This window comes from Canis lupus, chromosome 24, assembly GCF_003254725.2.
Source record: "Canis lupus dingo isolate Sandy chromosome 24, ASM325472v2, whole genome shotgun sequence".
Taxonomy (NCBI): Eukaryota; Metazoa; Chordata; class Mammalia; order Carnivora; family Canidae; genus Canis; species Canis lupus.
Genome location: NC_064266.1, coordinates 23,698,145 through 23,721,502, shown reverse-complemented (window position 1 = coordinate 23,721,502; position 23,358 = coordinate 23,698,145). Strand labels below are relative to the sequence as shown.

The following is a 23,358-nucleotide window of genomic DNA, read 5'->3' as shown; positions in this document are numbered from 1 at the left end:
GGAAAATGCAGCTTAGGGTAGGGAAAGTGACTTACATAGGGCCACACAGCCACTAACTCGCCCATGCTCTTTCTACTGTTCCTTGCCTAACTTCCACTGCCCAGACTGGGCAGAAGGGCTCTTGGTCTGCAGCTGCTGTGTGGCCTGAATCCCATGGCCTCTGGGAAATCCCTTCTCCTCAGCCCAAATGGAAAGCTTCAAGGTCAGAAGAGGTTGCCTCGGCCAGCCTACTACCATCTGGGGGCATCTCTCTGAAAAAGCCAAGCCTCCAGGCCAGCCTGGTGTCCACAAGATGCCTTCTCTGTGGAGGCAGGGGCAGGACACCCAATCAGGACTAGTGACCTTTGGTTCCAGATAGACCAAGCCAGCACACAGGGCTCTTTCCCTCCATGCCACCCTCTCCTGACACTTTATCATAAAAATTTTCACAGACACAGCAAAGTTGAAAAATTTAACATTGAACACCCAGGACCCAAGCCAGCAGACCACATTACTTTTAAGTGTCCTGTCTCCCCGATGTTCTGTGCCCCCTTTCTCACTCTGTCCTAATTTCTCATGACCTGGACAGTCTTGAGGAGCACTGGCCAGGTATCCTGTAGAGTGTCCCTCCTTTGGGTTTGTCCCATACTTTTCTATAAGACTGGGGTTTGGAAAAAAATTAAAAAAATAAAAAAAAAAAGACTGGGGTTTGGATTTTTTGAATGCTCAGCCAGTACATGCTAGCCACCTGATTTCATGCTGTTACCCTTCATCATTTGTTCAAGACCATGTTTGTGGGACTTCTCCAGTAAAGAACTATTTTCTCCTTCCCTGCTCTGTTCTTTGGAAATGAGTTACCAAGTCTGGCCCACTCAGGCAGGGGTAGGGGGCAGACAAGAATTAGGTTCAAAAAAAAGAAAAAAGAATTAGGTTCCATCTCCTGGAGGAGGGCATGTCTGCATAAGTTATTTGGAATTCCTCTGTAAGGATTCCAAAAGGAATCCTCTCATTTATTTATTTATTCAGTCATTTATTGGCTGGTTGCTTTTAATTGATTTTTTAGTCAATGATATATGCATACATAATTTGCAATATTAAGGATTATAAGGAAAAAGAATAGCTCTCTAAGGCCTTAGATATTTGTTTTGGTTCTTCTAAATAACGTGTGCTAAAAAAAAAAAAAAAAGTGTGCTCTACTGTTTGTATCTCTTCATTTTTTTCCATTTTATATTGGATTGAACTATATGAACTTTCCAATACTCAACCATTTTTGATCTGCAAAAATGCCCGTTTTATATGGTTCAACCTAATCCCTAGTATTTTGATTTTCTAATCCTTGTGCAGCTGATTGTGTATGACACTGAAGTCGGTCCATTTTGTTTTATTGTGAATTGTGACTTTGCATTTCACCCTCACCAGACCTGGCTTGGGGGTTAGCCCCACCAGCTCAGCCACAGCTTCAGGCTTCCCATCCCCAGACCGGACACCTCGGGTCTGGGTGAAAAAGGGGCTACAGGCTATGAGGTCAGCCTTTGCTGTGGTAACTGACCCCGCAGGCGGCTGTAAGGAAAGGCCTCGGGCCCTGGGCTATCTGCTCCACTGATAGCCTCTGCTGCAAGTTCTCTGCCCTGTGGCAGACTGGACTCCAGGTGCCTCACTTTGCAGGGTCCTGGCCACTAGGCCAGCTCTCCTGGCATAGTCTTAGGCCAACTACTGGACACTCTGTGCCTCAGTTTCCTCATCTATTAGATAGAGGCCAGCCCTGGCGTTTGTCCTTAGCTCTTGTTTCAAGCCCCTCCATGTTCTTTTTGCCCACAGCATGAGGCTGCCCAGGACAGGGGTTTCTGAGGATCAGAGGCCAAGATCCCAGACTCAACTCAACCTCTGACCTGCTCTGTAGGCTCTAGCCAGGTGCTCCCCACCACTGCTCTGGGCTTCCATCTTCTCATCTGTGCAACAGGTGGTTGGGGCTGATGGTCTAAGAGGCCTCTAAGTGGCTGAGACCTGGGGTTGTGAGCCCCTCCTGCCCCAGGTACTGGAGGTCTTAGCATGTGATGGGATTATAAAATGGCGCAAGTCCTTGTTCAGCTCTGGGCCTCTGTGATAGGGATGGTAGCCTGAGCTTCTAGGGCCTTTTTGATTCTGTGGCCCATATAGGAAAGGCAGACTGAGCTGGGCATGAATACCAGAGTGTCAGAACCCCTTGGGGACCCTTCCCAGTCCAGGGGAGGAGCCACAGTTATCAGGCAGTCATGCAGATGAAAGAAAAACTAATTTAAGATTAATGGGGTTAAGACCCAACCTGGGGGGTATGGGAGGGCTTCTCTAAGGAAATGATCCTTTCTGAGACCTAAAGGGTAAGCAGATGGTGACTGGATGAAAGGGAAGAGAACATTCCAGGCAGAAGGAACAGCAGAGATCCTGCAGCAGGAGGAAAGAGGCCAGTGTGACTGGAGCTGAGTGAGGTGGAGCAGGAGAGAGGGTGAGGCATGCACATGGATAGGGACCAGGCCCAAGGCCTCAGAGCCTCAAAGGAGTTTGATATTCACCCTAAGAGCCTTAGGAAGCCTTTAGAGGACCTTTCAGGTAGGAACATGACCAGATTTGTTCTGAAAAGCAATCTCTGGCTGCTAAGTAGAATGGACTGGGGTTGGGAGGCTTGGGACCAGGGAACACAGAGAAGAGACTGCTGCTGTTTAGATGGCAGTGATTTTGTTCAGGGTGGTAGCTGTAAGGACAAGTAGAAATGGGTGAATTTGAGAGCATTTGGGAGATAGAACTGGCAGGTGAAGTATCAGGTGATTCTGTGGCCTCAGCACCTGGAAGGAAGATGGGGGGTATGGGTTCACAGTGGGAGAAGTAACTTTGACAGAGACTCAGCTGTACTGTGGAGGGGCCTCTGGTTGCAGAGGTCACATTCTGGAGTTCAGAGGCCAGACCTAGGGATGGTGGCATAAACCCACAGGGGTGGGATGGATTGGGGCGACTTCTGAAGTGCAAGACCTTGCAGTGTGGGTAAGGGGTGCCTGAGCAGGGTCTCCCCCACACCTGCCCAGCCCCTCAGTGACCCAAGGTTCAGGGGGAGGTTCCTTAGAGCTTCTGACACCTTCTCTCTCCCCCCAGATCCTGCTCATCTCTGATTACTTCTATGCCTTCCTGCGGCGGGAGTACTACCTCACACATGGTCTCTACTTGACTGCCAAGGACGGCACAGAGGCCATGCTTGTGCTCAAGTAGGCCTGGCTGGGCACAGGGCTGCATGGACTTCAGGGGGTCAAAGGGCCAGAGGCTGGGCCCAGCCCTCTAGCCAGAGTTCCCAGCAGAGGAGTCCTCAGGCAAATGAGGTTCGAGTCCAGGGTTACAAATCTCTGGCACCAGAGGGGAGCCATGGCTGGCAGCAAGGCCTGTGGGGAATAGCCAGGAGCAACTCCACTTGGACCCCCACTTTTTGGCTCTGCATACCAGGGAACCCCCTCCATGCTGGAAAGGGGAAGAAGCAGGTGAGCAGGATTTGTTAGGTTGTGGCTACTTAATAAATCTTTTTTGTTATGAAATCTATCCTGGGCCCACACTGAACTCCTGGAAAGGGTGGGCTTGGCCCCTTATATCACCACGGTATACCACACACTGGTGCGAGTTTCCAGAATGAGCCCCAAGTCCACAGCACACAAAGCTGTTCCTAGTGAGCTGAAACTAGTATGAGACAGTGCCACCCGAAGCCCTACCCATTCCCCAAGCAGCTGGAAGCAAAGGGCCAGGCAGGCCTGAGCAATCTTTATTCTGCAGAGGAACAATGACCACAGATCCATACACCATGTCAAGATCAGGTGAGCCAAGGGCCAGTCCTTCAGGGGTGGGCAGGTCCAGGCAGGGGGGCAGCGCCTCAGGTGAGGGAGGGGCAGATGGGCAGGGGCCTAAAAAAAAGATAAATCACACGAGCAAGAGTGCTGGGGGCTGTTCCCCACCCTCCCCCATCCCAGCCAGCACCCAGGAGGGCATCCCTAACAATGACTGGCCCAGGATCCACCCAGGGGCAGAGTAGGTGCAGTTGGTGCCCCCTGGCTAGGGGGCCAGCATCCCTGCCCAGCCCAGCCCGGGCAGAGCAGTTCAGTTCAGGAGCCAGGAGTTCCCTGGGCAGAGCCTGACAGGGCACCCCCCCACTCCCAGGCCAACCACCCCCCCCTACTGCTGGCTCAGAAGCCGAAGGTTTCCTGGGAGGCGTAGACCATGTAGAGGAAGCCATCATCATCCTTCTCCTGCTCATAGATGTCCGCGATGGGTGTGGACACGCTCACCATGCTGTGCTGGTTCACCAGCAGGAAGAAGGCCTGCGTGGGGTTCAGCTGCAGGCGGCGCCTGGGGTGGGCAGAAGAGCAAGCCAGTATGAGGGGACCTGGCTCCTGGGTGGGTGGAGCCCTACACCCCCCTTCCCCCCAAAGGATTGAGGTGGCTTCACACCCATCCCAGCCCCTTCTAGGAGCCCTCACCTCTGACCTGACACTGATCCCAGCCCTGACCTTGACTATCCCAACCTCTCCAGAACAGAGATTTAAGGCCAGGCCCGGCCTGCTGGGGCCTCGCCCTCCCCCAGAAGGACCCAAGCCCCTTCTGACTGCTGCTGCCCACACACCGGATAATCTTGACCAACTCGCTCATGTTGACATGGTCTGGGACCAGGAACTTGGTCTTGTCCAGGACAGGCAGCTGTTTCTCACCCTTGTAGCGCTCGATGATCACCTAGGGGTGGGGCGGGGGATGCGTGAGCCCGGCGGGGCCTGGGGCCGCGGGGATGGGGGGTGGCGGGACTCACCGGGATCTTGCTGGGGTGCTGGTCGCGGATCTGCTGCACCTCCTTACAGCGGTCGGCTGCGGACAGAGGGCGGGCAGTAAGGCCGCGGTCCCGCTCGCCCTTCGCCCCGCCTGTCCCCGGCCCCGCCCCCCAACCCCCGCCCCCAGGGCCATCAGGCCCTAGGGCCTGGCACCCGCCGGCTGGGAGGCGAGGTCCCGGCCCAGGCCTGAACCTGCCTCACGGCCCAGGGGTCCAGCCCGAGTCTGACGTCACGGGGCTGACGTCGCCTGCGGCAGTGAGGGTCAGTCTCGCGGGGCCCCCTCCCCGCGCCCGCTGGCCGCCCGCCGGGCCTCACCGAAGGTCCGCCGCTGCTTGAAAGGCCGGTCCGAGGGCATCGCGCGGGCCCGGCGGGGCGCGCAGGCCGGGGCTCCGGGGCGCGCGGCTGGGGGCTTTGGCGGAGGTTCGGGGGCTCCGCGCCTCGCGCTCAAGGGCTCCGGGGCTCGAGCTGAGCCTGGCGGCGGTGGCTCGGGGAGGTAACTCGCCCGGGTGACGTCAGGTCACAACATTCCTTAAAGGGGAGGCCGGCGCGCCACTCCCATTGGGCCGACGCAAAACCCTCCCGCCCGGACCCGTGACGTCACGGGACAGAGCTGGATTCCCGGTCTGGGCCGCGAAGGGGCGGGGCTTCCTGGGCACGTCACAGTCCGGTGATGTCATGGGCTGCCGCCCCCTCTCCCCGAAGCCGGGGTTGAGCCACCTCTCGGCTCCCGCAGCCCGAGAGCCCGAGAGCCCGAGAGCGAGCGGGAGCCAGAGCCAGTCCCCAGATCGGCATCTTTCCGTTCCCACTGGTGCCAAGTCATCCCATAGGACACTCGGAGTCTGTTCTGTTCCAGCAACGGTGCGAGGCACCGGGGGTGACAACAGTGAACCCAAAGACCTTCTCGCCTTCGTGGAGCTCATGATTAGAGAAGAAAAAGCTAGGGTGAGGGATTAAAACATGAAAGAGCAAGACACTAAAAAGGAACACAGGTTTTAGAAGGAATTTCTAGAATTAGAAAAACTATTGAAATTCAGGTCTCAAAGGATGAGACAAAAAAGTAGATTAGATATAGAAGATAAGCCACTGAACTGGAAAATAGATCAGAAGCAACTCACCAGAGAAACTAGGTGATGGGCAATGTAAAAGAGGAAGTGAGTCTTCTCACTTCAGTCCTATCACAGGCCCAATCAGAATTCCAGAAGGAGAGAAAAAAAATGGGAGAGGCAGTACCTGAAGAAGAGCTTACAAACTTCATTAAAGACCAGGATTCTCACATAAAATCCAAAGCGGGATAAATAAAAGTAGCATTTTGGCACTTTGTAATGAATTTGCAGAACTCCAAAGAGAAGATAGAAAAATGGTGAGCAACTCAACTGGCAAACGTGAGTAGATCTAAAACACAGTGGAACATGAACAGTGACGGTTAATCTGTGGAGTACAAAACAAGAAAGGACACAACTGGTAAGACTGGAGAGGGCAATCAGTTCAAGTGTTCTAAGATGCCTGATTTGAGGGGAGAAAGATAAAGATACTGATAATTGCCCAGCTTTGTAAACCAAAGTGTGTATTTCAGACACTTATGAGGGATCACTAAAGAATGGAAAGTGTAATGGCCAAAGCAGGAAAGGAGAAAAAAAGTAGTTAAAAGAATGGTAAATGATACAAAATCAGAGGTAAAAAAGATTTTACATTCACCTATTAAAACAGATGATCAAAAAAATTTAAAAAAATAAAACAGATGATCAGGGCATGTGGGTAACTCAGTGGTTGAGTGTCTGCCTTCTGCTCAGGTCCGGATCCTGGGGTCCTGGGATCGAGTCCTGCATCGGGCTTCCCACAGGGAGCCTGCTTCTCCCTCTGCCTATGTCTCTGCCTCTCTCTGTGTCTCTCATGAATAAGTAAATAAAATCTTTAAAAAATAAAAATAAAAAAGAAATATACAAAGTGAGTAGCTATATACCTAAAAAAATTAATCCAGATGGTTTTCTAAGTGAACTCCTCCTACTCCTCCCAAAAAAACCTGCAGTAAACATCATACTGAATGGTAAAATACCATACTATATGATAAAATGTTAAATATTATTCCCTTTAAAGCCAAGAACAAATTTTGAATTTTGTCATTGAACACAATGCAACATTGTATCAAGGTCCTAGCCAGAGCACCAGGCCAAGAAAAAGAAGAGAGAAGCATAACCATCACTCACAGCCAGAAGACCCAGAGGAATCCATGAACAACAGAAAACTGCTAACTAATATGAACGAATATCATACCATGTTTTAGAGAAAAATGGAAAAATGGGAACTCTATGCTGCTGATGAGGGTGTAAATCTTTTTAGCACAGTAGAGAGCAATTTGGCAAAATCTACCGAAACTGAAGATGCCTATATCCTAGAGACCAGGAATTCCCCTTGCTGTGTGCCATGTGAGCTCAAGGGAACATAGTTAAATGTGTTTATTGGAGCATTTTCTTCTTTTTTTTAAGATTTATTTTTATTTATTTATGGTAGACACAGAGAGAGAGAGGCAGAGACACAGGCAGAGGGAGAAGCAGGCTCCATGCCGGGAGCCCAATGTGGGACTCGATCCGATCCCGAGACTCCAGGATCGTGCCCTGGGCCAAAGGCAGGCACGAAACCGCTGAGCCACCCAGGGATCCCCTATTGGAGCATTTTCTTAATGGCAAAAAAAAAAAAAAAAATGGGACCACCTAAATGTCCCACTGAATATCTTAGGAATCCCTTTAACAGAGCAACACACCGTGAGAGAGAGAAGGGGTCAGGAAACTTTCCCTTGAAAAGGCCAGACAGTAAATATGTTTGGTTTTGAGGGCATATAATCTCCAGCAACTACTCAATTCTGTTGGAATGTGGAAGTAGCCTAAGGCCCCTAATGGGCATAGTTGTGCCCCCAATAAAACTTTATTTGCTAAAACAGATTTGGCCTGAGGCCTTAGTTCTCTGACCTTTGGTCTAAAGCTGTGTCAAAATGGACAAATCTCACCAAGTTACAGGAGAGTGTGGTCAGAGCTATTGAGTGCGACTGAAAGAATTAGGTCGGCCATGGCCTTGGGGAAATGGTTACACCTCTCTTTTGTCTGACTAAGCCCTGGACTGAGGCTACAGTGGGGGAGGGGCTCCTCCCCCAAACCCCAAGGTCTGTGCTTGCTCTTACTCTTACTCAACCAGTTAGCTGGACTGACACTCCCTTCTCCAGTCCTCCTGTTTCTCTCCCTAAGGCTTCCTCCCTCTCCCCAATCTCCCTTGAATCCAAATGTCTACTCTACTTGAAAGCCTAGCAGACGTCTCAAATTTAGCTTCCCCCAAATGAACCTATGCTCTTCCTCTAAAATGTGCTCCCACTGTAATCTTCCTTGTCTCTATCCATCATTTTTGACTGCTTTCTTTCTCTCACTACCCACACATCCAATCCATGCCCAAACCCTGCTGGCCCACATTTCAAAATAGATCCAGAACCTGACCAGTTCTCACCACTTCCACCACGACCCTCAGGCGGGAGCCACCACCATTTCTCGCTTGACCACTGCCAGCAGCTCCCCTCTGGCCTCTTTGTTTTGACTTTGTGAGCCTCCATTTGGTCTCACTACACTGACAGCTGTTCCTGTATCCCACTCATTTAGAGCAAAAGTCAAAGCTGAACAGTGGCCCGTGAGCCTGTGGGATCTCCCTTCCTGCTGCTCCTGGGGCCTCATGTACCCTCACCCTCACACCCCTGGCTTCAGCTACACTGGCCTCCTTGCTATTCCAGGAACCCCGGACATGCTTGTGCCCCAGGGCTTTTCTGTACTTACTGGTCACTTTGCCTGGAACATTTTCCCCCAAGATTTCTGTGTGGCTCGCACTCTTGATTTTCCAGGTCTTCTCAGGAAGGCTTTCCTGAGTGATTTTATTTAATGTTTCAGCTCCCACCTCAGTCACTCCCTATCCTCCCTCCCAATGCCTTGCTTATCTTTCTGCCAGAACATCTATCACCTTCTAATATGCTATGTAATTTTTCTAAGCATTATGAAAATATTCAGGTATATGGAACACTTGAAGTCACTGTCCAGCGATCACCAATATTCTTACCAGTTACATTCTACACTCTTATGTTTGCTTTATCATCTGTATGTCCATCCATCCAATCTTTTTTTTTTCTTTTTTAAGATTTTATTTATTCATTCATGAGAGACACACAGAGAGAGGCAGAGACATAGGTAGAGGAAGAAGCAGGCTCCTCGAGGACTCAATCCCGGGACCCCTGGACGATGCCCTGAGCTAAAGGCAGACGCTCAACTGCTGAGCCACCCAGGTGGCTCTCCATCCAATCTTTTTTTTTTTTCCATCCACTTTTTTTTAATATATTTTTTAAGATTTTGTTTATTTATTCATGAGAGAGAGAGAGAGAGAGAGAGAAAGACAGGCAGAGGGAGAAGCAGACTCCACGCAGGGAGCCTGACATGGGACTCAATCCTGGGTCTCCAGGATCAGGTCCTGGGCTGAAGGCAGCGCTAAACTGCTCAGCCACCCGGGCTGCCCTCCATCCACTCTTTTTTATGCATCTCAGAATAAGCTGCAATCCAACATCTATTTATTTATTTATTTATTTATTTATTTATTTATTTATTTATTTTTAATATTTTATTTATTTGACAAGAGAGCACTTGCCCACAAGCAAGGGCAGTGGCAGGCAAAGAGGGAGAGGTGGACTCCCCTGCTGAGCAGGGAGCCCCACTTGGGAACTCACCCCAGGACCCTGAGATCATGACCTGATCGGAAGGCAGCCGCTTAACCAGCTGAGCCACCCAGGTGCCCCACAACATCCATTTATGATAAAAACATATCTCAACATAGTAAAGGCTATATATATGACAAACTAATTTCTAACATACTCAACAGTAAACATTTGAGGGCTTTTCATTTAAGATCAGAAACAAGACAACGGGGCAGCACTGGTGGCTCAGCGGTTTAGCACCGCCTTCCGTCCAGGGCCTGATCCTGGAGACCCGGGATCGAGTCCCATGTCGGGCTCCCTGCATGGAGCCTGTTTCTCCCTCTACCTGTGTTTCTGCCTCTCTCTCTCTCTCTCTCTGTCTCTCATTAATAAATAAAATCTTTGAAAAAAAAAAAAGAAACAAGACAACAATGCCCACTCTTAACACTTTTATTCAAAACCATCTTGCAAAGCCTAGCCAGAGCAATTAGGCAAGAAATAAAAGGCATCCAAATCTGAAAGGAAGAAGTAAAACTACCACTATATGCAGATGACAGGATATTACATATATAAAAAGCCCTAAAAACTCCACCAAAAAACTGTTAGAACTCATAAATTCAGTAAAGTTGTGATACAAAATCAATATATAAAAATCTGTTGTCTTTCTATATGCTAAAAATGAACTATCAGAAAGAGAAATTAAGAAAACAACCCCATTTAAAATTGCATCAAAAAGAATAAAATACCTAGGAATAAATTTAACAAAGGAGGTGAAAAACTTATATACTAAAAATCATAGGACATTGATGAAAGAAATTGAAGACATGAATAAATGAATATTCTGTACTCATGAGTTAGATGAATATTAAAATGTCTCTATACCCAAATCAATGTACAGATTCAATGCAATCTCTATTAAAATTCCAAAGGCATTTTTCACAGAAATAGAAAAAATGATTCTAAAATTTGTATGGAACCATAAGAGGTTCTGAAGAGTCAAAGCTGTCTTGAGAAAGAAGAACAAAGCTAGAGGTATCACACTTCCTGATTTCAAACTATATTACAAAGCTATAGTAATCAAAACAGTATAATATTGTTATTTTTTTTATAATATTGTTATTAAAAACACATAGATCACTGGAGTAGAATAGAGATCCCAGAAATAAGCCCATGTATAGATGAACAATTAATTTATAACAAGGAAGCCAAGAATACATCATGGAGGAAAGGATAGTCTCTTCAGTAAATGATGATGGGAGGGCTGGACCACTACTTATACTGTAACAAAAACTAATTCAAAGATTTGAATATAAGACCTGGGGCAGCCCTGGTAGTTCAGTGGTTTAGCGCCCCCTTAAGCCCAGGGTGTGATCCTGGAGACCTGGGATCAAGTCCCACGTTGGGCTCCCTGCATGGAGCCTACTTCTCCTTCTGCCTGTGTTCCTGCCTCTCTCCTCTGTGTCTCTCATGAATAAATAAATAAAATCTTCAAAAAAAAATGAATGTAAGACCTGAAACCATAAAACTATAAGAAAGCATAGATGATAAACTCTTTAACATTGGTCTTGGTGATGATTTTAGGATTTGATACTAAAAGCAAACATAACAGCAAAAATAAGTGAGACTACATCAAATAAGAAGCTTCTGCACAGCAAAGGAAACCATCAACACAATAAAAAGACAACCTACTACCAAATAGGAGAAAATATCTACAAGTCATATATTTGATAAGGGGTAAATATATATATATTACATATATAATATATACCTGAAATATATAAAGAACTCATACAACTCAAGAGCAAAAAATCCAAAACCCCCAATCTGATTAAAAAATAGAGGACCTGAATAGACACTTCCAAAGCAGATATACAGAAGGCCAATAGACACATAGATGCTCAATGTCACTGATCAGGGAAATGCTAACCAAAACCACAATGTGGGGCAGCCCGGGTGGCTCAGCGGTTTAGCGCTGCCTTCAGCCCGGGGCCTGATCCTGGAGACCTGGGATTGAGTCCCACATAGGGCTCCCTCCATGGAGCCAGCTTCTCCCTCTGCCTGTGTCTCTGCCTCTCCCTCTCTCTCTGTGAGTGTGTCTCTCATGAATGAATAAATAAAATCTAAAAAAAACAAAAAAAAACCCACAATGGGATACCACCTCACACCTGGCTACCTGTTATCAACATGACAAGAAACAAGTGTTGGCAAGGGTATGAAGAAAAGGGAACACTTGTGCACTGTTGGTAGGAATGTAAATTTGTGCAGCCACTGTAGAAAACAGTATGGAGTTTCCTCAAAAATTAAAAGTAGGAATCTAGTAATTCCACCTCTGAGTGTTTATATGAAGGAAACAAAATCTCTAGGAAAGAAATACACATCCCTATGTTTATTGCAGCATTATTTACTATAGCCAAGATACAGAAACAACCTAAGTGTTCATTGATAGATGAATGGATAAAGAAAATGTGACACACACACACACACACACACAGAGTATTATTAATCCATAAAAAAGAATGAAATCTTGCCATTTGTGACACACCGATGGACCATGAACTTACAGATATATGGAATCGAAAAAAACAAGCTCATAGATACAGAGAACAGACTGGTGGTTGCCATAGGTTGGGGAGTGGGGTGGGGCAAAATGAATGAAAGGGGTCAAAAGGCACAAACTTTCGGGTTATAAATAAGTCAAGGGGGGCCACCTGGGTGGCTCAGTCAGTTGGGCATCTTTTTTAAGTTTATTTATTCATGAGAAACAGAGCAACACAGAGACAGAGACAAAACTAATTAATTTTAGCTCAGGTCATGATCTCAGGGTTGTGAGATCTGCCCTGCATGGGTGTGTGTGTGTGATATTTATATCAAGGGGACATAAATATAATGTACAGCTTGGTGACTATGGTTAGTAATGTTGTAGTGTATATTTGAAAGTTGCTAAAAGTACATCATAAAAGTTCGCCATCATAAGAAAAAAAATTGTAATTATGTATGCTAATGGTGTTTAACCAAACTTATTGTGGCAACCATTTCACAATATATGCAAATACTGAATCATTAAATTGTACACCAAAAACTAATATAAATATTATATGTCAATTATATCTCAAAAGAAAAAAGGAAAAAACCCAGTAAGTTGCAGACATCTGTTTACCTCTAAACCCTTCACATTCATATCAATATGTGTTTTGGGTAATTTTTTTTCATTACAGGGTTAACATTTAAATATAACAAAGCACAGATGTTAAGTGTGTGAGGAGTTTTGACACCGTACAGCCCAAACTCCTACAAAAATACTGAACACTACCATCACCTCTTGAGAAAGTTCCCTTCTGCCTCTCCTCAGTCCATTTCCACCCTCACCTCAAGATGTAACCACCATTCTGAGCTTTTCACTATAGGTTAGTCTCAGCTGGCTAGAACTTCATATAAACGGACCCATTCAGTACATGCTTTTGTATCTGGTTTCTTTACCTCAATATGAACCTCTTGTCATTACAGACCTCAGTAGACCGTTTATTTTTATTGCTGGGTAGTTTCCATTGTGTGGATGTAGCACAGTTTGGTCATCCATCCTCCTACCAACGGACACCTGGACTGTCCAGCTTTTGGTGATTACAATAAAGATGCTATGAACATTCCTGTAATAGTCTTTGTGTGGATATACTCATTTTATTTCACCTGGACAAATATCTAGGAGTGGAATTGCTGGCTTATGAGGTGTGTGTTTGGTTCTGTAAGATGTTACCAGATCTTTTTCTAAAGTAGTGGTTCCATTTTAGATCCTAATCAACTTATATGGGAGTTCTAGTAGCTCTGTACTCCTATAAACATTTGGTGTTGTCAGATGCTTTAATTTTAGCCACTCTGGTGGGTGTGCAGTGGTATTTCATTGTGGGTTTAAATTTGATATGGTGTATAATTATTACAAAAATCATTTTATTTTTCCCTCCCACTAATATTTAAGCCCCTTAATGGCAGCATTTTCCATATGTTTGGTTCCTGCTCTATCCCAGCACTTAAACAGAGGGTGCTCGCTAGATACTTGCTGGATGAGGACCTCCACTCTGGGCCTGCCCAGTGCTGTCTCTCTGGGTTGCTGCCCATCTGAGGGTCTGTCTCCCCCTCTAGACCATGTGGAGGGACTGAATCTGGGCCAAGCTCTGCTGCCGGGTGCTAAGGAGATCCGAAAGGACCGTTTGGGGCAGAAAGCTGGCCTTGGGTGGCCGTGCAACGGCCCGGCCTGGGTGGCCACCAATTGCTGTGTGACCATGGCAGGCTCTTTCTTGAAGCCTCTGTCTTTTCCTTTACACAGTGGCCGACAGACGTAGGTCCAAAGTAGCTTTACCATTTACTGGAAAACTTGGAGCACATTCTTTCCCCTTGGAACCTCAATTTTATCACCTGGAGATGCTAGCAGAGTAGGCTCTGAGGTCAAGGATCAATATCAAAGAGTGACCAAGAAGGCACGGAATTCTGGGGAAACAGGGCCTGGATCAGGTGGCCCAACTTTAGCACCCAGTGCTGTGATATCTTATTTAAGGCAATGAACTCACTTGTAAAATGGGAGGACCTCACTTTGGGAGGACCCAGGAGGATTGAAGTCTGAGACAGGGTTGTTATCTCTGAGTGAGGATTGGTTGTTCCTGTTTACAGACTCTAAATTGAATTTTTCAAAGGCTAGAGGGAAAGAAACCGGCCCAGGGGTCCCCAAGTGTCTACGCTCACTCTTCAAAGTCTCTCTGGCATCACTGGGAAGTATAGGCCATGACGACCAGTCCCACTGCCCACATGGGGCCGCCCTCCCTCTGTCCCCTCCTTTCCCTCTAGCCAGGGGCATGCTCACCCCGCACCCGCCCTCCCTGAGTGACAGGGCCAGGGTTGTTCCTTTTACCCTGCCCTCCCCACACCTTCAGAGCTGGCCAGTCACCTGCGGAGGTGGCCTCCCCTTGGCCTTTCCAGGCTCTGGCTGCACCTGAGGGCTCTCATCCTGCCACGGCCCTCATCTCTCTTCAGCCTGCTCATGTCCTCCTGGGTCAGGTCTCCCTTCACAGCCATTACTGCCTTCAACATGTCAGTGGCTACCAGACCCCTACTTCCAGCCCTGACGCCCTGACTTCCCCTCAGAGCCTCAAGTCTGGATCGTGCCTCCTGAGCAAAGTTTGCCTCGGAATGTTATTCTTCTCAAGCTTGAAACATCCAAGTGAAGCCACCATCTTCCCCAGTATCCGACCTCCTGCTTATCCCCCTGCCCTCACATCCCATCACCCCGGCCTGATCCAGGCCTCAGCTGGGCGCTCCCCTTCACGCACCCACCTGTCACTCTGTGTCCTCTCAGCCCCATCTGCCCCTCACAGCCCTCCCCGCTGTCACTCCGCCCGCTCAGCTTGGGCCGCACTTCCCTGGTCTCAGCCTAGACCACACCTCACCACCACCCTTTGAACGGACAAGATTTCTACTTCACCCTTGGTCAGTCACTTCCCCACGAGCCTCCATGTTCTCTTGCCCAGCACACATTCCCAGCCCACTGCTACGACCACTTTCTCCTGGAAGTTCTTTCTTCTCTTGGCTTCTATGGAGGAGACTGCTGACTCTTACCCCTTGGAACACAACCCTGAATGTCTCTTAGGGCAGCCAGCTTGATTTCCCAGCTTCCACTGCAGTTAAGAGTGACAAGATGACTAAACTTCTGTCCACAAAACGTAAGTGTTGTGGGACAAGAGCGTCCTACCGGACATGGTGGGCATCTACAACAAGCAAGACCCCAGACCCGGTGGGAAGCAGGCCTGAGGTGATCAGCCACCACCTGGGCCAGTATCACCTTCGCCTACGATCCTGTGAAGCCCCCGGGCCATCCCCTCCTTTTGCTTCATCCCCTCTCAGGTAGCCTGCTTGGTTGCTATAAAGGCGTAGAGTGCTCTTAGGGGGAGAAAAAGAGTGGAAAGTGCTCTCTCTGTGGGACTTCTGGGAAATCTCCTTAGAGGGAAAGAGTACAACCTTCTGTACCCATCCTCCGTCAGCTGCCTGAAACTTGATGTGATGGCTGGAGCTCCAGCAGCTATCTTGGATCACAAAGACAAGGGCCATGCGGGGGGGATGGTGGAGCTAAAAGCTGAAAAGAGCCTGGGTCCCTGATGACTTTGTGGAGTCACCATGCCAACCCTGGGCTGCTGACTAGACAAACTTTTATCTTGTTTAAGCCCACAGTTACTTTGAATTTTCTGCATCTTAATTAAATCCTAATCCAAAGAGCGTTCGCCTCAATTGACTCTCTGGGCCCCCCTCCCTCCCTCCCTCGCTCTCATTGTCTGCAGGCGCCTGCTCCTGGAGCAGAGCTCTGGAGGTGAAGAATCCCTGGTGATGCCTTCACACCCCCCTCTCCCTTTTCATTCACTCTGTCACTCTGGTGAATTCATATAAAGCTCTTGGCTTTAATCACTGGCTTATGGCCCAAGTCTGTTTGTCCAGCACGGACTGGCAGAATAGTGTATTCAACAGGGTGTTCAACATGATCAGACCCATGGATGTCTGATAGGCCCAGGTTAAGCAGGCCATTTCAAAATGGTTGATTTTGTCCCTCCAGTGCTTGCTTTGGTAGCACATGTACTAACACTGTCCCCTCCAAAATTGCTCCCCATCTCAACGAGTGGCAGGACCTGGTTGCTCAAGCAAGCACCTCAGAGTCCCCTTGAGGTCTTCTTATTCCTTCCCTCCCACCAGTTCAGCAAGTTCTGATGCTCTCCTTGGGAATCCCCCTCCTACACCCCAGCAAGGACCCCAAGTTACTCCTCTCACCCAGGCCACCATCAGTGCTCACCTGGCTGACTGAGTTCCTGATTCCACTCAGGTTCTGCATTCGCCACAGAGCCACCAGCATGAAAGATACGTGTACAATTTTAAAAGATTGTAGGAGACTTCCAAGATAATTTATGCTTGCAACAGGTTCTCTTTGGTCTAGCTCTCCAGATTCCCCCTGGAGTTCTAGAATATTCTCTTCATTCTTCAGTTATTTCAGTGGAAAAGGGCCAGAAGCACTCACTTATCCTATTATAAGCATAGCTTTAGGTTATTGCAAACTCTCAAAATTTAACTTTTACCCAAATAATACTGATAACAATAAAAAGTCAAATAACAATTTAACTACTTATTGCTATTTCTTCTAATATTTATCTTCATGTTTCTTTCTCCTCCTCCTCCTCTTTCTCTTCCTCCTCCTTCTTTTTTTGAAAGAGAGAGAAAAGCAGACTCTATGCCCAGCATGGGGCCCCAAGTTGGGTTTGAGGTCACAACCCTGAGATGATGACCTGAGCCAAAATCAAGAGTTGGATGCTCAATCAACTGTGCCACCCAGGTGCCCCTCACCTTCATGTTTCTAAGCACCAGAGTTGTCCTCCTATTTCTTTAGTTCTTACACTGGAAGGGGATTCGACTCTTGCCCCTCATCACTCTTCCCATCCCTCAGCAGCTATAGCACCATTCAGGGTTTTCTAGTATTTTGCCTGTATAACTATGCACAGCTGAACCACAGGATATGTCCTAAATTTGCTTTTTATTGTACAATTTTTTTATTTCTGGGAGTTTGGGCTTACTTTTTTGTTGCTTTGTTTTGATTTTCATGCTCCAATATTAAATTATCCTTAAATTTGTTGAAGAACTAAAAATCTCTCGCAATCTATTCAAATGGATCAAATAACCTATCAGTTTTTTTCTTCTTGGAAACACCTTTCTCCCCTATTTAGGACTTCTCTCTAGGCTTACTGCCCCAGGCCCCTCACCATTATCCTGAGGTATCCCTTTTGTGTCTCTCATGTTGGAGTCTCAAATTGCCTGAAGCCCATGTTGTACTTTCTTTGCTTCATGCCCTGATTTTGATGTACATTCTTCAGTAGCTTCCTGAGAAAAGTGCATGGCAGACAAATACATGTGATCTTATATGTCTGAAAATATTTACCTGACTCTCAGACTTAACTAATAGTTTGGTTGGGAATAGAACTCAAGGTTTTAAGTAATTTTTTAATCAGAATTTTGAGGGCATCACCCATTCTGTTTCTAGTGATGCTGTTGGTCCAATGCTGTTGTAATTTCTAATCCTGGGCACCTGTTTTTCTTCTCTCTCTGGACTGTGTATGTCCACAGTGTTCTGAGAGCCATGATGATGGGGCCTGGTATGGGTCTTTATATTTACCTATTTTTTTATTTTTAAAAATTCCTTTTTTGGGGATGCCTGGATGGCTCAGTGGTTGAGCATCTGCCTTTGGCTCCGGGTGTGATCCCGGAGTCCTGGGATTGAGTCCCACATCGGGGTCCCTGCATGGAGCCAGCTTCTTCTCTGCCTCTATCTCTGCTTCTCTGTGTGTGTGTCTCTCATGAATAAATAAATAAAAATCTTTAAAAAAGAAAAAAAAATTTTTTTAAATATTCATGAGTTTAATTGCTCTGAAAATAAAATTAATTGCTCTGAAAAAAAAAATTAATAACTCTGGTCATTCAGATCTTTTGATCTGGAAACTTAGGGCTTTAGTTTGGAAATTTTTCTTAGAGTCTCTTGTTGATAATTTTCTACCCTCTGGAAGTGCCTGGATGGCTAACCAGTTAAGCATCTGCCTTTGGGTCAGGTCATGATCCAGGAGTCCAAGGATTGAGCCCTGTATCAGGCTCCCTGCTCAGCAGGAAGTCTGCTTCTCCTTCTGCCCCTACTTGTACTCTCTCTCTCAAATAAATAAATAAATAAATAAATAAATAAATAAGATCTTAAACATTTTTTTCTACCCTCTGTGTTTTCTTTCTAGAACTTCTGCTAACCAGATGTTGAATATCTCAGATGGATCCCTCAATTTTCTTAACTTTTCCATTTTCTCCTTTTCCACTTTTGGGGAGAGTTTCTCAACTTTATCTTGCAACTCTTCTGTTTAAATTATTCCCTTCAGGGACGCCTGGGTGGCTCAGCGGTTGAGCGTCTGCCTTTGGCTCAGGATGTTGATCCCATGTCCGGCAGACGCTCAACCACTGAGCCACCCAGGCGTCCCACAAAGGAAGATTTTAAAATAAGAACAAGTTACAGGCAATATGTTTCTTTTGTCCATGTTTTCTCTAAGTATATTTGAAAACTTAATACTATTTGAAAGTCAAACAAGTCTTGTATGTCAAGAAAGTTTTAAAGTCCAGATTTTTTTTTAATCGTGAAATTCCTATTTCATTTTGCCTTTTTTTTTTTTTTTAATTTATGATAGTCACGGAAAGAGAGAGAGGCAGAGACACAGGCAGAGGGAGAAGCAGGCTCTATGCACCGGGAGCCCGACGTGGGACTCGATCCCGGGTCTCCAGGATCGCGCCCTGGGCCAAAGGCATGTGCCAAACTGCTGCGCCACCCAAGGATCCCCTCATTTTGCCTTTAAGGGAAGTTTTAAATAACACATTTCTTGTGAACTAGGAAGTTAAAGTCTAATAATTTTCATCTCAGTTTCTGCTGAACCTCCAAGGCAATAGTGGCCACATGCTAAGAGAAGAGCAGGACTAATGCAGGAATGCAAAACAAGGTGGCCCAAAGTGAGTCCAGACTTCAGTCTGATTGCTAGCCTATAAGAATTGGACGCTAGGGATCCCTGGGTGGCGCAGCGGTTTGGCGCCTGCCTTTGGCCCAGGGGGCGATCCTGGAGACCCGGGATCGAATCCCACATCGGACTCCCGGTGCATGGAGCCTGCTTCTCCCTCTGTCTGTGTCTCTGCCTCTCTCTCTCTCTGTGTGTGACTATCATAAATAAAGAAAAAAAAATTAAAAAAAAAAAAAGAATTGGACGCTAGAGGAAGATTGTTAGAAGCCGTTGATATGCTTTGTCTCCACCCATGAAGGGAGGTGGTGGATGATGCTGTTTCACCTTGAGTTGACAGGCAGAGTGTGTAGAGTGGAACCCTGAGAATCAGAGGCCAAAAGGAAAGTTATAAGGGGGGATCCCTGGGTGGCTCAGCAGTTTTGAGTCTGCCTTCAGCCCAGGGCATGATCCTGGGGTCCAGGATCAAGTCCCACATTGGGCTCCCTGCATGGAGCCTGCTTCTCCCTCTGCCGGTGTCTCTACCTCTCTCTCTCTCTCTCTTTGTGTCTCTCATGAATAAATAAAATCTAAAACAAACAAATAAAAAAGAAAGACAGAAAAAAAGAAAGAAAAAGAAAGAAGAAAGAAAAAGAAGAAAGAAAGAAAGAAAGAAAGAAAGAAAGAAAGAAGAAAGAAAGAAGAAAGAAAGAAAGAAAAAAGAAAGAAAGAAGAAAGAAGAAAAGAAAGAAAGAAAGAGAAAGAAAGAAAGTTAGTTATAAGGGGCCAGCCAGGGAGCCCACAGCATCCAAAGTAATGGAATGGCAGGTAGGAGGACAGTAGACAGGTCTTGAAAAGTCTTGAAAGAGGAATCAGAAGGACAAGTTTCAGCTTTAAACCTATGTCAGGCTTAGAGAGCCAGAACCAAGTTCACAACAGTGTTGGTAAGGCGAGCACCTTCCTCTCCATCTCACTCCCCTCTTAGCAACATGGGGCAAAAGAGGGGACAGCACAAAGGCTCCAAGTGCTTGCTGCCTACCCTCACCCCCCACCACGGAGGGCAAGGACAGCACTGGGCTGAAGGTGAGTCCAGGTCAGTCTCCATCTCCAAATTCAGTTCAAAGGTTTTGTTACATTGGACCAGACACATTACTTGCCAACAGGAGGGCCTTCAGTACCCAAAAGTAGTGAGCGAAGCCTTGAGATTTGCCAAGACATTCCATCCAGAGGCAGGGGAAGAACAAGTCCTGGAGAATAAATTTGAAGATAGTGGGAGAAGTTGCCTTTTGATCCAACTGAGCTTGTTTAACACAGTTGACGTAACATTTCATGTTCTGTTATTTTCCTTTGCAACTGAATATGATTGATCAGCTTAAGTTCACCGGCATTGGATTGTGGCTCTACTGATTTGACATGTTTGGCGATTTCATGATTTCTACCTACTGCAACAAATCAATGAGATCTGCATTTCTTTTTAACCCCTGGTAATTCACCAGAACCTGAATTTGATGTGGAAAGATGGTTTGGGATTCTCAATGAAAAAATGTACAAAAGTACAGTTGGTTTGAGTCAAACATACATAAGAGGAGGAATCCTGTAATTCCTAGGTTTTTGGGTTTTTTTTTTAAGATTTTATTTATTTGAGAGGGAGAAAGAGACAGAGCAAGCTGGGCTGGGGGCAGAGAGAGAGGAAGAAGCAGACTCCCTGCTGAGCAGGGAGCCCAACTTGGGCTTGATCCCAGGACCCTGGGACCAGACCCACGCTGAAGGTAGACACTTAGCTGACTGAGCCACCCCTGCAGTATTTTAAAGGTTTATTTTTATTTTTGGAGAGAGAGGGAGAGCACACACCCATGAGCAAGAGCAGGAGGAAGGGGAGACTCTCAGGCAGACTCCATGCTGAGTGTAGAATGAAACCTGATGCAGGGCTCAGTCCTAGGACCCGAATGAGCATGACCTGAACTGAAATCAAGCGTAGGATGCTTAACCAACTGAGCCGTGCAGTGCCCCTCTAATTCTTGCAGTATTTTAAAAACAATTTCTTGGAGAAAAGGCAATACCAGCTCACAGAGGAACATGAGAATTCCCAGACACAGTGGCCAGGTGCTGAGGTGGATGGCTAAATGATGGATGGAGCTGTACCCTGGAGGGAACTGAAACAGAGGTTGCCTCTGGGGATTAGGGATAGAGACTGGCTGGGGAAGCAGCAGGAAGAGTTTTCTGGGGTGATGTGATCTTGAAAAGGGGGCTCAGTTGGCTTGTAAGTACTTGCCACATAGGTGGCGCATCTAAGATTTGTGCATTTCACTGTACATTAATTTCACCCACCCTCCTAAAAAGGTAAACTAGTTAATAACATGCATGTTTAAGTGTTTAGGAGTATGTACTGTCTGCAGCTGTACCTTGAAATGTATCCAAAAGCAGAATGGATGAAGGAATAGTTACATGATAAAGAGATGTAACAGAATGTTATAGAATTAAATGGAGGGCATAGAATTATTTCAACTTCTCTGTATGTTTAACAATTTTCACAATGCTGGCAGCCTCATATTATACTGGCAAATGGACTTCTGAAACCCAGAAGCCATGCCCTTCTCTATGCCCAGGGCAGTTGTCAGCTTCTAACCTTAGTAGCTATTATATTCCCACAAACTTGTTAAGTACAGAAACCCTAGTGTATTTGCATGTGTCTACTATCATTACACATTTATTTATTTATTTTCTTAAAGATTGATTGATTTAATTAATTAATTAATTATGATAGACATAGAGAGAGAGAGAGGCAGAGACACAGGAGGGAGAAGCAGGCTCCATTCAGGGAGCCCGACGCGGGACTCGATCCCGGGACTCCAGGATTGCGCCCTGGGCCAAAGGCAGGCACCAAACCGCTGAGCCACCCAGGGATCCCTCATTACACTTTTAAAAACCTAAGTTCTTACATCTGAAGATGAGTCCAGGGAGTTTCACGCATTGTATCGCAAACTGGAATGCATCCAAAGTGGGCTTCCCGTATGTGAAGAAATCCCATTGTTCAGCAGTCATCTTGTCTTCCCCAAAGCCAGACTGAGCCTAAACCTTCCTTAGGACCTTGAAGGAACAGTTTAGGAGTTTTAAGGCAAACAGAAGGGTGTAGGAGGAGGATTAAAAAAAAGAAAGGAGGGTGAGGTCTCCAAGCCCTTGCTCTGTAACCAGACCACTTTGTTTCCCAGACAGAGCCCCTCCCTTCTTTTAAAACCTGACTTTGCCACCAGGTAATTGACCAGACTATCCTTCTTGGAGTATTCAAGCCAGAAGGACATAGGAAGCTCAGACTTAGATCCCAGCCTCAAGAAGCCTCTGAGAACAAAGAGGATACCAGTGGCCATATCTCACATTCATTCATTCATTCATTTATTCATTTATTTATTTCATTCCATATCTCACTTTTAAAACTGAATCTGAGATCATTACTGATCCAGGGTCATTTTGCTCTGGTCCTATAATTACCCTTGCCTCAGGTGTGCTTCCTGAGTCTACTGGGACAGAGCAAACCTGCAGTATTTTCCCAGAGAATCCGTTTTCTTTCTTTTCTTTTCTTTTCCTTTCTTTCTTTCTTCTTTCTTTCTTTCTTTCTTTCTTTCTTTCTTTCTTTCTTTCTTTCTTTCTTTCTTTTTCTTTCTTTCTTTCTTCTTTCTTCTCTTTCTTTTTCTTTCTTTCTTTCTTTTTTTTTTTTTTAATTTTATTTATTTATGATAGTCACAGAGAGAGAGAGAGAGGCAGAGACATAGGCAGAGGGAGAAGCAGGCTCCACGCACCGGGAGCCCGACGTGGGATTCGACCCCGGGTCTCCAGGATCGCGCCCTGGGCCAAAGGCAGGCGCCAAACCGCTGCGCCACCCAGGGATCCCTCTTTCTTTCTTTCTTTTCTTTCTTCTTTCTTTTTTTAAAGATTTTATTTATTTATTCATGATAGTCACACAGAGAGAGACAGAGAGGCAGAGACACAGGCAGAGGGAGAAGCAGGCTCCATGCAGGGAGCCCAACGCGGGATTCGATCCCGGGTCTCCAGGATCGCGTCCCAGGCCAAAGGCAGGCGCCAAACCGCTGCGCCACCCAGGGATCCCGAGAATCCGTTTTCTTTGGAGATTTGGGGAAAATTATTTGAAAGGATTACTGCTATTAAGACAAATATGGGTATATTATGGAGTAGAAAATCCCTATTATCTTTCACTAAAAAGGGAGATTTTTAAAAAATTTTGCCCTGATAACCTACGCCCCCAGGCTCTCAAGGGTACATCTTTTACTTCCCTGATACCATTAAGGAAACTTTT

The 23,358-nt window shown here is 46.4% G+C and overlaps 2 protein-coding genes and 1 long non-coding RNA gene across 6 annotated transcripts in view; 2 read left to right on the top strand and 1 right to left on the bottom strand.

Moving 5' to 3' along the window:
- The window catches only part of PIGU (phosphatidylinositol glycan anchor biosynthesis class U), a 94,693-nt gene extending 91,156 nt beyond the window's left edge, over nt 1-3,537 (top strand). For all 3 annotated transcript variants that reach the window (XM_049100550.1, XM_049100551.1, XM_035705961.2), the window contains one exon: nt 3,103-3,537. In XM_049100550.1, the coding sequence (XP_048956507.1) occupies nt 3,103-3,216 (114 nt within the window). In that variant the 3' untranslated portion in view covers nt 3,217-3,537. The remainder of the gene's footprint in view (nt 1-3,102) is intronic.
- A 195-nt stretch (nt 3,538-3,732) lies between these two features.
- Nucleotides 3,733-5,334, bottom strand: MAP1LC3A (microtubule associated protein 1 light chain 3 alpha). 2 transcript variants are annotated; one of them, XM_025469800.3, is made up of 5 exons: nt 5,124-5,303; nt 4,790-4,845; nt 4,610-4,716; nt 4,166-4,335; nt 3,733-3,893 (listed from the first exon to the last, which is right to left on the bottom strand). In XM_025469800.3, the coding sequence occupies exons 1-4, from the start codon at nt 5,161-5,163 to the stop codon at nt 4,173-4,175; spliced, it is 366 nt and encodes a 121-aa protein (XP_025325585.1). In that variant the 5' UTR covers nt 5,164-5,303; the 3' UTR covers nt 3,733-3,893; nt 4,166-4,172. The 2 variants fall into 2 exon arrangements, with proteins under 2 accessions (XP_025325585.1, XP_025325584.1); XM_025469799.3 differs by having other exon boundaries at nt 3,733-4,335; nt 5,124-5,334.
- Nucleotides 5,335-5,385: 51 nt separating this feature from the next.
- On the top strand, nt 5,386-13,169 carry LOC118352285 (uncharacterized). Its single transcript, XR_004809186.2, has 2 exons — nt 5,386-6,269; nt 12,735-13,169. It is a non-coding gene; the product is annotated as an uncharacterized LOC118352285 (long non-coding RNA).
- The last annotated feature ends 10,189 nt before the right edge of the window (nt 13,170-23,358 follow it).

Coding starts and splice junctions, on each gene's coding strand:
- MAP1LC3A (XM_025469799.3), bottom strand. CDS start 5,163: ATGCCCTCGGACCGGCCTTTCAAGCAGCGGCGGACCTTCG. Junction 4,846..5,123: donor CAAGCAGCGGCGGACCTTCG/GTGAGGCCCGGC, acceptor CTCTGTCCGCAG/CCGACCGCTGTAAGGAGGTG. Junction 4,336..4,609: donor GAGTTGGTCAAGATTATCCG/GTGTGTGGGCAG, acceptor TGCCCACCCCAG/GCGCCGCCTGCAGCTGAACC.